This window comes from Ciconia boyciana, chromosome 12, assembly GCF_034638445.1.
Source record: "Ciconia boyciana chromosome 12, ASM3463844v1, whole genome shotgun sequence".
In the NCBI taxonomy this organism is placed as follows: Eukaryota; Metazoa; Chordata; class Aves; order Ciconiiformes; family Ciconiidae; genus Ciconia; species Ciconia boyciana.
In genome coordinates, this window is record NC_132945.1 from 19,871,932 (window position 1) to 19,887,938 (window position 16,007).

At 44.8% G+C, this 16,007-nt stretch overlaps 1 protein-coding gene across 3 annotated transcripts in view; it reads right to left on the reverse strand.

The window, feature by feature from the left end:
• Positions 1-4,968: 4,968 nt before the first annotated feature.
• The window catches only part of LOC140658554 (synaptotagmin-like protein 2), a 31,637-nt gene continuing 20,598 nt past the window's right edge, over positions 4,969-16,007 (reverse strand). The window contains exons 9-18 of one of the 3 annotated variants that reach the window (XR_012044770.1): positions 15,185-15,276; positions 14,618-14,719; positions 12,531-12,700; positions 11,612-11,714; positions 10,801-10,962; positions 9,978-10,056; positions 9,289-9,388; positions 8,087-8,292; positions 6,078-6,324; positions 4,969-5,818 (exon numbers count right to left, since the gene is read on the reverse strand). Coding sequence is in view for 2 of the 3 variants with exons in the window: in XM_072877139.1 (XP_072733240.1) it covers positions 6,179-6,324; positions 8,087-8,292; positions 9,289-9,388; positions 9,978-10,056; positions 10,801-10,962; positions 11,612-11,714; positions 12,531-12,700; positions 14,618-14,719; positions 15,185-15,276 (1,160 nt within the window). In the remaining variant the exon portion in view is untranslated. Of the gene's footprint in view, positions 6,325-8,086; positions 8,293-9,288; positions 9,389-9,977; positions 10,057-10,800; positions 10,963-11,611; positions 11,715-12,530; positions 12,701-14,617; positions 14,720-15,184; positions 15,277-16,007 lie in introns of all 3 variants that reach the window. The other 2 variants (XM_072877139.1, XM_072877140.1) reach the window with 2 other exon arrangements.

Consider the following 16,007-nt stretch of genomic DNA (forward strand, 5'->3'; position numbering starts at 1 on the left):
GACGGGAGAATGTGGGAGAGACACAAATGCAGAGAAACTTCAGAAATAACCAGCGCGGCCTCTTTTGAGTCAGCAACGCGGCTCCAGGGCAGTGTTAGCATTTGCTTTGCAACCTGAACGGACGGGGAAGATGAAACTCTCGTACAGTGTGATCCACATGGGTGGGCGTGCACAGAGGATAAGCTTGTCCCTGCATCCCTGCAAGTGGCAGGGCCACCCTCTGGTGCCACACAGCACCCCCATGGCATAGCCTCCAGCCCCACCGGCTTGCGCACGGAGCGAGAGTCAGCCGGGTTTTTGAAGAGATGTAAACCATTTGCAAAACGTTTCCTTGTGACAATAAATTAAACGTCAGCTCATTACCACGGGACGGCTTACTCCAGATGCAGCTCCCAGTGTCTTATTTCAGATTATGATCACATTAAAATGGTCGTGGGCTGGCCAGTCGAAAAAGGGGGGCTCCCATCAAGAGATCATTATATCTGCCTGAGTCTGCCTGAATCCAAGAGCAGATCCTCCCCTGGGAATATTATGTCCTTGTAGCTGTTCAAGTCTTCCCAGGAAGGGAACAGGATCTGCTTAGAGCAAATAGGAGCCATTACAATCAGGATAAATTAGTAATGGTGAGTGGGAGAGAGAGGAGGAGAGGCAAAGAGGTTATTGTGATTTTTCTTCCTACAGAGCAGGTGTCTGAGCTACTTAAGTTGCCAGAAAACAGCTCCCTAGCTTCCCCTCCGAGCCCAGAGCTCCGACTGCTTGCTTACAGCTCAAGAGCCACTTTGGATTGTTAATAACTAGCAGGATGGCATTACGGGTTGTTAGATGCATGAAATCTGATTTCTGTTCCTACTGGTAGCGTCTCATGTTTAGCGGCAGCACAGGCAGGTCTGTAGAGTGAGAAAAAGCAAAATATACTTGCATTTGCTCTGTTCAACACCACTAAACACATGCCTTTTTATCAGAAGCTGCAACGCCTGTTGAGGACTAATTGTGGGGGTCTTTAAGGCGCTGCAGGGGGTAGGACTGTGGCTCTGTGGTGGTGTATATTTTCCATTTTGTAAAATAAAGGATGCCAAGTAATTCGCTAAACCCTGACTGCAGTCCTGGAAAAAAAAAAAGGAAAACTAACCAGCAGAAATGCCTTCATACTCCGGACTCCTTCCTTTCCTCCTAAAACGATCTATTAAAGCAGGGCTGGTTTAGCTAGTTTGGGTCTACAACAGAGGCTGGATTGCCACAGCCCAGAGACAAGTCCAGCCATAATATGATTTTACAGCATTTTAAAGGGCGAGTATCTGCCTGCTTAAGCGAGCACCTATTTCAGGGCGCTTGCAGGGAAATGACTGTACCACGGCCCCTCTCCAGCAGGAACGCTAACCAGAGCCCTCCGGCACGAACCTAGTGTGACCAGCAAATCTGGCCAGCTCAGCCCTTGCTCCTTTTTGTGTTTTTCCACTCCTCCTAGGACGCTGCTGCCTGCTGACATCTTCACCCAACTTCATTCAGATTTTACTGTCTGACATGAGGCATTTCAGCTGAGTGAAGGGGAAATTAATGCAAAACCAAAAGGAGCTTGGTCTAGGGCTGCTGAACTCCTGTAGGGCCCCTGGAGGAGACATTTCCAGCTCTTCACCATGCCCATCCCTCTCTCAGAAGAAAGAGATCTCATACAAGCCATTAATAGTAATTTCTCCATGGGCCTCCTGGAGGCCAATGCTCCGTTTTTGTGCTGCTGTGAGCTGACCCAGAACCCTCCAACCAACCAACGTGTGCAGAAGGGTGGGAGAAGCTGGCAAACGCCCCAAAAGTGGGAACGGCCACCCCGGTGTTGCCCGCTCTTGCTCAAACCTCATTGCTACAAATCAGCCATCTCCTGCTCATGACAGGCCAGGAGCTGGTGCTGCAGTACCAAAACACACTCGGAGTCCTTCCATGGCCCCACGACCTTCACCCTGACCCTCGCTGGGAGAGCTGCTCCTCGTGCCAGAGCCACCAGTACAAGGAGCCTCCCAAAAAGTGCAGCTCCTGGGAAAAAGTGGCTGCTCCTGGCTGACCCCATGGGAAGGGATTTCTGTTTCAAGAGCTTTCCACAGGTCAGTAGGATCTTGCGCAGCAGCGATGCTGCTGAGAGCAGCACAGCTCCAGTAACACATACCTTATAGCACCTCTGCAACCATGCTTCTGCATGGTGCTTTACAGTGCGCTTCCCAATGTCTTGTTGTCTTCCAACAACCTTTGCGACAGCGCTCAGAGGGACGTCTCCTCCTCGGCATCCCTTTTAGCAGCAACAGCGGACGACCAGGACACCTGAAGGGTGGAAAGTAAAGGGGTGGAAAAGAAAAAGGATTAAGCCATGAAAGATTAAAGTACAAAACAGCCAACTAAAACAACCACCCAAACCTGGTGCTGAATATGCTCACTCTTAGTTATCAGGAGCTGAAGTGTGTTTATTTATTTGGGTTTTGATACACCGGTCTATTCGATACATTGTTTGACTTAATTTAACAAACCTGCAAAAATACAGCATTTCTTATTTCAATAGACCATATTATTACATGGGTTTATTTAGCCAGCATAATTTTCTCCCCAAATCTCCATAGTACTTCAAATTTTTTTATCCTGTCTTGGTGAAGGATAAAGCTGAGCAAATATTTAGTAATGGATAATTAATTCAACCACTTCTTTTCCATCTCCTCTGAGACACTCATTCACTGGATGTTGTTCAAGATTCAACAATTCTTTCTTTCTCTTCTTTAGTTAGCTGCTAAACTATTTTCAATAGTTTCTGATACCTGTAATATGAACAGTTTTGAGTGGACATAGGCCACGGATTATATTTGCCTGATGGGGCAGAAATACTTTCTAGACTCTTGCTTTCTCTCCGTTTTTTTTTGCTTGTAAGGTTCCTGAGAAAAAGTTACATAAATAAGGCATAAACTCAAAGGAAGCACATTCACTCTCAAATGCAGAACACTCATGGAAAGGAGTTGCCCAGCTCTACTGTAGATACTGGGTTTGTATTTTACATTAAGAGGATGGTGCCTAAGGGTCCCAGCCTGTAACCTAGCATTTCACGGGCCTGCTCAGCCCCTGGCATCACTTCTGTATCCAGCAAGAGCTCAGTGACCGCACTCAGCTCCCACCGCGTCACCGGCACCTGCATGCTCATACTCAGGGAAACGAGAGACATAAACCACCTTTACTATATGCATGAAGTCTTACCTTCTTATGGAACGTCGCTTAACCCATTCTCCAATGAGCTAGTAAATACAGTCAGAAAACTTTCTATCTGCTTTTTCTTTTTTTTTCACCAGTTACTACCCAACTCATGTTATCATCAGCCCATGCCTATGGGCCTGACTCTCTGCTGCGTGTAGCACTCACAAACAACAAATGTCAGCATCATCAGCCACGTACAAGCAGGCCGTTAACCTTATACTCACAATTCCTCCACTCCTCCGTATGACACTGACAATAAAAGTGCCGTAAGTCTTTTTCTGACAAAGTGCTTTCTGCGCAGTAAGTGAAACCGATACGGCATAGCAGATTTTACTGCCTCAGATACAGCGGTGTTACAAATGTGCGTGTGGTTTGGCAGTGTAATCTTTTACTCTGATAAACTATTAAATGCCAAAGAAAGCTTCTTAAGTTAATCAGGGCTTAATTTAAATAAACAAGCCACCAAAAGATTAACAAAAATCCTCAATGGAATCTGAATGCAAAAATAGTCTGCTCACAAAGTCCTGGGCCAAGTTCATAAAAGCAACTGCGCTGGGATGAAACCGGCCCACTGACATCCTTTTTCTCCCCTTATTGGCACCACCAATGAAAAAGACGTTAATTTTCTGAAACAGCGACACAAACGGTTCCAGCTCCATTGACGTCAACAGCAGTTTTGGCAACATCGTCACAACCGCGTGTGCTAATACTGCACGTGAGGAGGAGGAGGAGGAAGAGGAGGAGGAGGAGGAGGTGGGATGACTCCATTTTTGCGATGGAGAGAAGTCAGATGAAGCCTCCAGAAGAGCCCCAGACCCGCCCGAGCTGAAGCCCCCGGCGTCACCGACCGCCTTCCCAGCAGGAATTCCCCCCGGGAGCACGCTGCGGGACAGGGAAGCGCTCGGGGAGAGCGCAGCAGTCCCGCAGGCATCTTCACTGCAACAAGCCACTGCTCCGATGGGCAGGGCTCCTCATGGTAGTTAGGTTATATGCATGCATAAATATTCACATGTTCAGCACCTAAACAGGTAAAGATAATCATTTACAATCTCTCATCTTAGGCCCAATATTGCTATTTTATCCCCCAAAGGCAATATATGACCAAACCTTGGTGAACAAAACGTGCCAGGCTGGAGCCCATACAACGTATCTTTGGGCTGACATGCTACATACAGCAGGTCCCTCATTAGGCAGTTGTTACTTAATTCTGTTGCTCCAAGGACTCTCTCTTAGTGCTTTCAGTACTATGACTGGTACATTTTCAAGTATTACCTTTTTCCAATTGCAAAACCATCTTCTTTCTTTATTTTGTCTTTATTTTTAAAATAAATTTATTTAAAATAAATTTTAAAATGTATTTCTTTTTATGAAAGCTGCTATCTCCCAACTGTCTTCATTTCATGAAAAAGTCTTGTTATTTTAAGTGTACATTTTTCTGTTCATTTATTTACAACCATCTTTGCCAAGCTGAAAATTTACGCTGAGCTTGAGTTAAATAAAATCAACACATTAAAGAGGAATAACAAAATATTCACAGAACCAAAATCTAGGGTAGGATAGCTACAAAAAATATTTCTCCGTGACATTTCACTTGCCCTTGGGCAAAAATGGTTCATTTTGACATGACAAAATTTAACACCTCTTATGCTTGCTTTTTCGTTACTCAGACCATGCTAAAAATAGGTACAAGGAGACCAGTTGACGACTAAAGAAAAAAATTCCATTTAATCACAATACGTACATCCAAAATAGAAATTACAAAGCCGCGTTTCAAAATGCATTCACAGCGCCACTCTGCCACGGTTAATGTGCCAGATGCAAAGTTCTTGCAAGCTACTGGCAAAAAGGAAACTCCAGCCCCACAACTCGCTGACAGGCATCAGGCGAAAGGAAGACGAGACGGCAGCGGGGCAGGCAGAGGCAGGAGACCACCCCAGGCAACCCGAGCTCTGCAGCTACCCTTCGCCTTCGTTCACTCCCTACTTACCTCTCCCACCGGCTCCCAACATCTCCTGCGTTCCAGCGTGGCTTTGACCTTTCCTTCCTGACCCGTTGTGCCAGGCTAACATGAGACCGTTTCCTACCTCATTATTTCATATTGAAATGTTTTGCACACAAGGCATTTCAAAGGTGCGATTAGGCCCGTTAGCAACGTAACTGTATTTTACATTTGGGCAAGCACTTCAGTTTATATTGCACTGAAACTGTCCTTTCATAGAGAAACTTGCCTGAAGTCACTGAGGAAGCCTGTGGGAAAGCTAGGAAAACAGCCCCTCGTTGCAAAATCCCACTAGCTGCAGGACCATCACGTCTTTCTTTCATATTAAAGCAGAAAGAAATTAATATATTGAATTCCTCATTGTTATCCTCCTCAGGTTGCTTCATTTTTGGCTTCCAATAGTCCTCTCTTCCTTTAGATTCACCTTGGATCTCAATTTTCCTCACGTTAGGGACGTGTTATCCCCAGCGAGAAATGCAAAGCTCCCATTCTCAGACTGTGCTGCTGGTGACTTGGAGCACTTCGACATCAAGTACAAAGTGTACCGCTTGCAGGGGAATATGAATAATACCATGCTGCTGCTTTAGGACAACTACACCTCTGCACAGAAAAAAAAAGGCACAAGAAACAGTAAAAAAATAAAAATATCTGTCTCTCCTTTTCTTTCTGCCAATGTTCCCAGAGCTTAATGGAATGCAAAGACACTGAATATAAATGATTAAATAAAAAGGCAAATGAAGTTTCTTCTTGGTCAAAATCAAGTATAGCATCAGTTTGGCATCTTCCGTGTCCTCTGTCAGGGAATTAGTACTTAACATTTAACACCTCCAAAGTGCTGCTCATCAGTTGCCTTATTCACCTGACACTTGCCAGCCCCGTGGATGTTCTCTGTCACCTCGGTGCAGGAAGTTTCCTAATTCTAATGAACACATTCAGCCTTTCTATGGCACGAATGGGAGGTTATTTCAGTTTTTTCCTCCCTGCCAGTGAGCGCAGTGGCAGCAATCCCTCAATCCATTCATTGGCAGCCGACATCATCTCCTGCCAAAAGGCCACCTCCTCTTGCGTGGAGTCCATCCAGTCCACAGAGATGCCATAGCTCAAACCTGTAAAGAACAAGAAAACTACAACGTTGGGAGCTACACAAAGAGCTTCTTCCCCATGCAAAAACACTCAATGGGATGTAACTGTTGCAGGCAGTATCTTAACAGAAAAGGTGCCGACTTCCCCTCGGCAAGTTGCACCCTACACACCTCCTGTTCTTCTGCCAATGACCTCCATTTTACACTAGAGTTCAGAATGAAGTCATTGTAAAAGTCACACAATGCAAGAACCCTAAATATAACCCGCCAAGAAAAATAATATTGGGCTCAAGCCCTTTCTGCATCTTTCAGAATGATAAAGAAGGTCTACAAGGCTTGGTTTTTCCCCTTAAAAGATTTTCTTGTGGACAGGGTGGGGTATTTGTCAAAATTCTCTTGCTCTACACTTCATTCATATAGGAATCAAACATATGATAGCAGAAAAGTGTGTACAATAATTCCAAGTCGATTATTCAACCAAATTTTCACGTGCCAACTACTTGTCAATGAGATAAAGGTCTAAATTTGGATCACAGCTTATCTTGGGGTTGGTATTTTTACATCTTGCTTATGAGCTTATTCTTGTTGCCACTTCCCACTGAGTAGTTCACAGCCCTCCTGGTGACATGTTAGAGACTGGAAACAGAGAACACACAAGCAAATCCAATAAACATAGGTGCACCTGCAAGGCAGACCTTCCAGCTACTACGAGCCTTTTCCTGATACCCTCAAGGAACAACAACATTTTTATTTTATAACTTCATTGCAACATTCTGAAATCTTCTGTTTGTCTTTCACCCCTCAGAGAGCCCTCTTGCTTAACAATAAATAGTTTAGAAAACCTTAGATATCCCACTTACAAAAATACAAAGATGAACATGCTATCTGTCAAAGCCTAGGCATGGGGTACACTGAAAGCTAGGACAGGATGTTTAGAGAGGGACAAACCTCCATGATGGACAGCTGGACAATGGGAGATGGTCCCATCTGCTCTTTACAACCGTGCCTTAAAAATATTGCAATTTTCCTAACTTCAAGGTTGAGTAACCCCATTGAAGTAAAACACTTCCAGCTAAGCACAGGTCTAAGTCCTTCTCTGAACTGGAACCTCACCCCATCAACTCCCAGAGACGGTGAATGTCTCCCAGTGGAGTAAATGGCACCTCTGCTGAGGTCTTTCAGCACTACATCGTCTAAATAAAAACAAAACAAACCCCCAACAATAACACCTTAGTCTACACCCAGACAAATCCATTCTTCCAATTTGTGTTTTAATTCCAGCTGGTGTACTCTCAGTACTGATTACCTACCAGACCAACTAGTGTAGCTCGCCCTGTTTTTCAAATATTAGTTATTCCTGCTACTAAAGCATTTCAAGGGAGGAGGTGACGTGGACAGAGTCACCAGGTGGTGCTGCCCCACATGGCATTCAAGCTCATCTCTGAGCGCTCTTCCCTGGGAGGAGCACCAATATAATGTTGATTTGTAACGCAGCCTGTTTTCCTGTAACAGCAGGAAAACTCTCTGATGGACCTAAGGAGATTCTTGAGGTTTGCCAGACCTCAGAGCTGATGTTGGCAGAAAATGTGGGAATAGAGGGTTGCTATCATGGCACCAGCGTCCCCTCCATCCAAGACACAGTGCAAGTACCAAGACTCTCACCAGTTACTGAGACTCCCCATCCCTGGTTTCTCCCCAACAGGAAAATGCTCTGCAACTTCCCATTATATCTGGTGGCTCAGCAGTATGGTAACAGTGTTCATTTAATGTCAAGGAAATCACCTACCTGTCCCAAGGCCCAGCCTGATTCCTCCAAGGAAATGGTTGGTAAGTTTTTCATGATCCCACACGGTCAGTTCAACACAAGCATCCTTTAGATCCTCTGTATGAAAGCCATCATATACAATAGTGTGATTGAAAACAGGGTTTGTGTCTCTTTTTATGACTCGGGTCTTTTGGTAACTCTTCTTACTGGTGTCTGGAAGCACATAGCTTTGGGAGGAGAAAAAATACAGCATGTAGTATTGAATATCACCTGAGATTTGAATTGTTCCTACAAAGTTCCTCGGTCTAGACAAGCCTCAGTTCTGAAGAAGGGAGGAGCTGGGTATCAGCATAAGAAATCTCTGTAGATTTAATGGGAAATGTTCATAATTCTGGGATGAAACTTTTTTTGCCAAGAAAATCCATTTTGAAAGCAAACGTTTTCAGAAAGGAGGGTACTTGCTTAAAATTTCCTGCTTTTGGCAATTATTTTTTTTCAAATTCACATTTTTACATTAAAAAATGGACATTACTTTCACATATTTCTATTTTCATAATTTTTCATCACTTAGATGCCTAAGAGGGTATTTCAAAATGGTCAGTTAGGCTTCTTGAGCAGCAAATCTTTCTGCAGGAGAACTCTGTAAGGATTTGAAATATACAAAAAACATGGTGAGCACTTCAAAGCACTGAAAAAATCTTAAAAATCCCCTTAAAAGATTTTTAATTTTCTGGAATACTTGCGGCACCTTCTCCCACATAACAGGCAAAACTGATGTTGCAGGCTGCAGAAAACACGCACATACTAAATTCTGGAGAAGACCAAAGCAGAATCCAACCGTTTGTATGTCAGTTCTGGCGAGACCCTAACAAATTCCCAAACTTTGCATGCAAGCCCGTATTAAGGCAAAATTCACAATTTCACGTGAACACGTTGCGCCGAGGTGCAGGGCCCACGTATTCCTCTCACTCAGATGTTATTGAGGCAAATCACTGAGCAAGTCACAGACAGTGATTGACCAAGAGCTTTATCACAGCAAGGATTTTCCTAATTTGGCCACAAGTGAAAAACAAGGGCAATTCTCTCCTACAGAGCCCAATGCAACACGAAGGCTTTACAGTATGGAGGCACAGCTGGGTGAGCCTGAGCAAAGAGAAGAAAACACGCCGCTTTGTGGAGGCACAGACCCAGGATCAAAGCCAATACCATGCTCATGCACTTACCATTTCACAAAGGAGTCAACTCCAGAAGGACGCAACTGCAGCAGGTCCTTGACGTCTTTGACCCAAATGTGAACTTCGCCAGAGGGAGGATTCTTGGGACCTGCCATTTAGGAGAACAGAAAAACTGTCGCGCCGGTCTTTACGATAGCTAGCAAAATGACAGGATTCCTCCCCAGGGACCTGAGGGAGCAGCAACATGACTTCTCTGCGTACTCACTCCCCCGCGAGCTCTGTGCCCCTCTGCCTGGGTGCCACAGCACTACTACTGGCCCCGTCACGCTTGCAGCTGCGGAGGGCTCCTGACACAATGTGCTGGTGCTGCTTTGAAACGGGAAAGGAGAAGGAACTGCTGGGCAAACCCAACCTTGTGCCTGCCCCACAGTAAGAGGGTCTATGGCTGCTACCACATCACAGCACCCTGCAGCGCCCACAGTGCCCATAACAGCTGACGGGTTTGAGGTTCTTGAGCCCTTCCTCTCTCCCCAACACTTTCCCAATAAATCCAGATGTGAAAATCAGATGTAGGCTGCAGATAGTGCTATCAAGCACTGTTGGTTGTGCCTTTGTGCTGATCTCTAAGATGTTGCTCTAATGAGATTACTCTTTAACCAACCCTTAAACAGCTGAGGCATTGCAAGTTGCATGTCTACATACGGGCGATACTTCTTAATGCATGAAACACATTTTACCTAGGCTTCCTGGAGGGACATACTTAATAGACAAGTTCATCACTCCTCGATGATCCACACCGTTAACAGCAGAAAGGCTCTGAAACAGAAAGAGTTATGATTGACTAAACGAGGGATTGTGTAAACATAGCAAGGCAAACAGCTTTTGAGTTCAATGGAGGGGCACAAACGGACAAACTCTGATTTTGCATGGCTGGGGGCAGCCCGTTCTCAGGGCAGCTCCTTTCTTTGTGGCTTTGTTCTCAAACTCAGTCCCTCAGAACCAAAAGCCTGAGGATTCAGAGCAAGGCTGCCCTTCCAGACACGTCCAGCTGGACATAATTAAGCATCTTCATTCTGAAAGACAAATGTCCTTTATTTTCAGAAAAGGGATCTCAAGTCAGACCTCTGAACCCAGAAGCACGCAGGAAGCTGTACAGGCTTTACAGAAAGTGGCACCTGAATATTTACCTCTCAAGGCACATTCAGCTGCATCACCTCGTACTCTGCTGTCTGTTTTTAAGGGATGGTCTTTATGTGAGTAGAGAGAGAGGCAAAGTCATGTCAGAGTTTCTGTTGATTAGTGTCAGATCACATTTATGAAAGTGTCCCTACAGATCAGTCCCCAAATAAGACCCGAGAGGGCCTGTGTTCAGAGCACTGAATACTGCACTAACGTGTCCAGGGCTTGTGGGTGTTTTACTGCGCTTCCCTAGGTACAATTCAAGTTGTTCTGCTCCACCACACCACCCAAAGACCTCGGAGGAGTCAGGAAGGACTTCTGCCACACCTAAAGGCTTCAGGGTTGGGCTAGGAAGTGGGACTGCAGCTGAGACGCACTTACTCGGGGCTTCAGCGGGTACCAGTTGAGTTTCCTGTTGCTCCAGTCCCAGCTGGCCAAGTCTACTTCGATCTCTCCCAAGAAACTGTTACGTCCCAGCGGATCATTGTGCCAAACAGAGAGATTTAATTTTTGGATCAGCAATACCATTTTCTCTATTTTATACTAGAGGAAGAAAGAGAAGTCAGATTGTTCAAATTTTTCTTCTGTTTCTTTCACAACCAGAAATAAACTACTCAAAAGCTTGAATAAGCTCTGAGACACTCAAACCCACTCCACACGTGCACTAATGGACGGGCCTCACTCTGAACATCTCTTTTTTTTGTCCTGCAGCAACACTACTACCCTGATAAAGCTTTTCTGCTGAGCACAGGGAGACCTAGCGCTCCGTTCATCACAGGGCAAAACCCAATATTCTTTCAAGAATTATCAACACAGGCCAGAGCATTGTTAAATAATCCTTTATGCTTTGATGAGTAAGATCACATAACAAAGACCTTTCTTACTAGTCCCACACCTCGTGACTGTGCACCAGGGAAGGGAAGAACACCCCTTGCTCTGGCTGAAGACAGCGCAGGTCCCTATCGCATCCAAAGATCACGGTGCGGTTTTGACAGAGAAACCTTGGGTGCCACACAGATGGGTGCAGAGAAACCTTTAACATCTCTGCCCACACAGACCCAAGGGAAGAGCAGTGCAGCGCTGGCAGGAGGCAGGTGAAGCAGCCTGGCCAAGAAGGCAGGATCTTTCCAGACCTGACGTGGTATGGGTGCCTGCTACAACACACGTTTTCAGGGCATGTATTTGTTCTTACCCGTAACACCTCATTGTAAATGGGATTCACTGTCCTCTTCTTCACTGAAGTTTTCCTCTTACCCATTCTAGCTTTGTCTGGGAGCAGGTAAGTTTTAACATATCTGGGAAAGAAAACAAACTCCAGCTGGATATTGTTCTCTATCACCAAGCTCCAATAAGCGGGCAACACTTGTGAACAGTGACATGGAAACAAAAGACCTGGAGTTGACTCTTTGAAGGCAAAACTAATGAAGAGATCTGCTAGGATATTAACCTGGCTTGCATGTGAAGTTATAAATCTCACTGGAGATGGGTGGATGCCACCAACATTCAGAACAGGCAGCTGTCTAGGCAATATGGGAAGCCAGCAAGGCCATATATCCATTTTCTGAAATGCCCATAACTATAGCATCTCTGTGCATTCAAAATCAGGGTGAAATTAGAGAGGAGGAAAGAGGTGGAATGTCTTTAAGTCTCTCTTTCAGGGTTCAAATCCAAGCTCCTTTTCATCGTCTTTCAAACTAGAGATCACTAACCTCTGTACAACTACCATTGTGCCCGTAACAGCACTTCTTTACAGACCTTCTTTTCATTTAGTTATGTGTCTGCATCACCAGAGTTATTACCCAAATGTATTCACCATGGGGAGACCAAGGTTCATATGGACACAGAGAGAACATTTTCCAGTGATAACAGGAACTGTCTTTGTCGTGATCAAAGCTTCTCAATCTGTTCAAATTTAAGTCTGTGGCAACATATTTACTGATGCCAATGGCTCCAGAACCATCAGCTAGGAAAGTCCCAGCAGTAAGCATGCACCAGAAGCCTGAAGGAAGGAAGAAACCATGACATTTAAAATGAGAAAACGTAAGAAAAAAATCCTCCAGAACACAAAATTCAGCAATGTAGAAGTCACAAGGCACCAAAGCGTCACTCACGGGTCAGATCTGCCTTTCTTCTCATCCACAACAGCCAAGTCCTTGCACTGGGACACATGAACCTGGAACTCCCGGTTCTTCTCATCATAGTCTAGAGCAAACTCCACGGTACCTTGGGCATCCACACTCCCAAAATCGCCACTGTAGACACTGAGCACACTGCCACTCACCTGCCAGGTGGAAGAGCAAGGTCAGTGCCAATGACATAGGCACCCTCCTGACTTGGTTTCTGGACAAAGATGATAGTCTGAAAAGTGCATTCCCAGAGAAATAATCTGCAATTTCTGTCCTTGTGTAGTATTGTGTCCTTGACACAGAAATGGTACACATCTGCAGCTGTGCGCAAACAAGCCAGGGTTGGAGAACCCAAATAAGGGTCTCACAAGGATGTGCTATCCTAGCCCAGGACTTAGAAGCACTAGTCTCCTGAATGCTCCATAAATGCAGAAGATTTTTCATCCCTAAATCCCCAAACTTTGGGAAACGGAGTCAAATATTACTGGGAGGGCCACACAAGTCTCTTCCCTTTCCCTATGCTTACAGTACAAACAGCTGCTATCCTGACCCAGTCTCATCACCAAGAAAGAAATATATTGAGAGAACTTGAACTATCTGTATATAAACTTATTATTTCTGGTAGATATAGTCATACAATTGTCAATCAATTTTTAAAATAGGCTAGTAAGAACCATATCAGACTATAAATATAGGAAAAATTATCTTGTTGCTTGCTCACAGTGTGCATGGAGCTGTACAAAACATAAATAGCTATAACCCCTGTCCTGGAGAGCCACTGTCCCACCAGAGACAGCCTGCCCTGCATCTACGTGCCACAAAGGCACAGCAAAATGACATTTCTACAGGTATAAATCGGGAACTAGGCACCCAAGAGTCACTTGCTTTCCCAGAACAAACCGCATTTGCCCATAGGCCTTGGGGTTCTTTTTTCAAGGCTTTGTCTTTCACTGGTAGAAAGTGATGAAGCAGAAACAAAACACAGCTCCAGAAAGATGAGAGAATTTTCGATTGCACCAATCATGATTCCTGACAGGATAACACAAAAGCTAATGCCGTTTACAAAGCAAATAACTAACCCTCTTGGCACTTTTCTGTGGTACAGTCGTGAACATTTATCAAAAAACTTTCCTAGTAATTAACCCAATTCTTCTCTGTCTTTCCCTACTCCCTTTGGTTATGAATGTCATTCTATTATAACCTACCAGAACCTGCTAAACATCTCCTCTCAGTCCTTGGAGCCGCATTTACAATCCCATCAGGATATTCACCCCAGCAGAGAATCCTGAGCGAGATTTTCAAGAACACTGGGGTGACTTGGACACAAAAGGCTCATTTATGGCTCCCAGACTAGGAGAAGGACTCATGTGCCCCAAAGTTCAAGGGTGTTTTTAACACGTTTATCTACATTCATGACCTCTCTCTACCAGCTTTGGTTTGCATATATTCTTTAAATCTCACATGTACACCTTGGAGATAGCTATACAGTAATACAGCAAATTCAAGCACTTCTAAGCAGCTCCTCCCAAAACACTGTCTCTAAACAATCTTTTAAAAATGCTCAACTAAACACACTCAGCTCTTTTCAGCTTTCCTTAGAAGTTGAAGCTCTACATCACACTTTTGCTGTCCAACTCTGAGTTCCCTCAAATTTGCTGATAAAGTGAAGGATGAGCTTGCAGAGGGCACCCGTCTGCAGTCTCAGCTCTCTCGGAGCTGGACCACAAACATGTCACTTAATAGCTGTGTGCCTCATTTCCCCACCCAGAAAAAGGCCACCCCTCGCTCCTGCACACTGCCAGGCTTCAGAGCATCCGCACTTCGGAGCGGGGGCTATCGCTTACTGTGAATTTGTCTAACAGTGACCCAGTGGGTCTCTAATTTGAGATGGTACCTGGAGACACTCCTTTAACGCAAGTAAGTAATTAAGCATCACCATTCTTTTAATAATGTACCATGCAGAAACCAACAGGATACTCCGGAGGCCACATCATCAGTATCAGCCTAAATGCAGTGTCACCGCATCCGACTGAGAAACCCTATCTAGCAAGATGTACGCGTTAAATACCTACCGAGGAGACAGATGCCATGTCAGACGAGTGGCTGCCAACGCTAGGCGTCTTTTTGTGCTTGTTAAACTGGAAGCTGATTTCTGAAGCCGTGTCTGATTCAGTCTGCTCAGAAAATAACAAGCATCTTTAAGCTCTGCCGTACGAGCACTTTGCAACACCACAGAAAAAAACCAATAGCTCAGCAGAGTCCCATTAAGCAGCGATCAGGTTAGGAGAGTGGAGGAGGGCGCGGGGAGTCTCCCCAGAGGCATTCCCTCTGACCGGCAGCGAACGTCATCATTAACTGCCTCCAAACAGAGCTGCATGCAACCGCCTGGGCTCTTGGGAAGGGCACGGAATAGTGTGGTTTGAGACAGAGGGAAACACTAAAACTCCTCTGGGACAGAAGGGTTGGTCTCGGTTTTGGGGGGCTTTTTTCTTAAGGCTTTTCTCATTGATGTATGACATAACCAAGGCATGCTCTAGAGCAAGTACTGTCGGTGTCCAGGAGAAACAGTCTCGTGAAACTGACTGCCGTTCAGGGGATGCTGTGAGCATTATTCCAGCCATTTCTGGCATCTAGCCTACCTCAGACAACAGGAGAGGAGAGGATCTGCTCAGCTCTTTGACTCTTTCAGGTTCAAGAAACTGATGGGGTATCAAATGAGGTTTATTGTATGCTGTAGGTACAAACAAAAAAAGGTATCAAGATAGCTTGTCAGTGTCAGGAAAATATACGAAAGTCACATTTTTGTTTAAGGGCACAAGGAAGGAGGAAAAGCTTGTGGGAGGCATCGGAGTACCACCCACTTGCCCCATCTCTGTCGTCTGCCATTGAAGCTGACCCTCCCCAAGACAAAAACTGCTAGCTAACCTCTTAAAGCTATTTTCAACGTGGTTTCAGTCAATGGGCGGGCGTGTGCAAACTCCCTCTACTGGCTAATTTAATTCACTTATTAGCCTGAGGATGTCTATCTTGTTTGCACCACTTTCTCTGGGTAGATTTAATTTAGACTAAAGCCATAGAGATTTGCCTCCTTGTCAAAGAAACCAAACACGCTCACATTGCCATCTCATGGCATATAGCCCTGTACAAAAGAGCTGTACAATATTTATACCTGTAACTTCACCATTGCATACACCTCTCAAATACTCTGCTAGACAAAGAGGTGGACGATAGCCTGATATTTAAGAGAAAAAAGTCAGAAAGCTTCATCTCAACTTAGAAAGATGGTTACTGGACTGCTTAAATGTCTAAATAAAACCAATTTGTTCTATCTTTATCTTTTCTCAGTAACTCCGTTGAAGATTACTATCTTCAGCCCAGAAGAACCTGTTTTTAGAAGATATATGTGCATAAGCATGCATGCACATAGACACACTTGTTTAGCATGTTAGCCATGATGATACA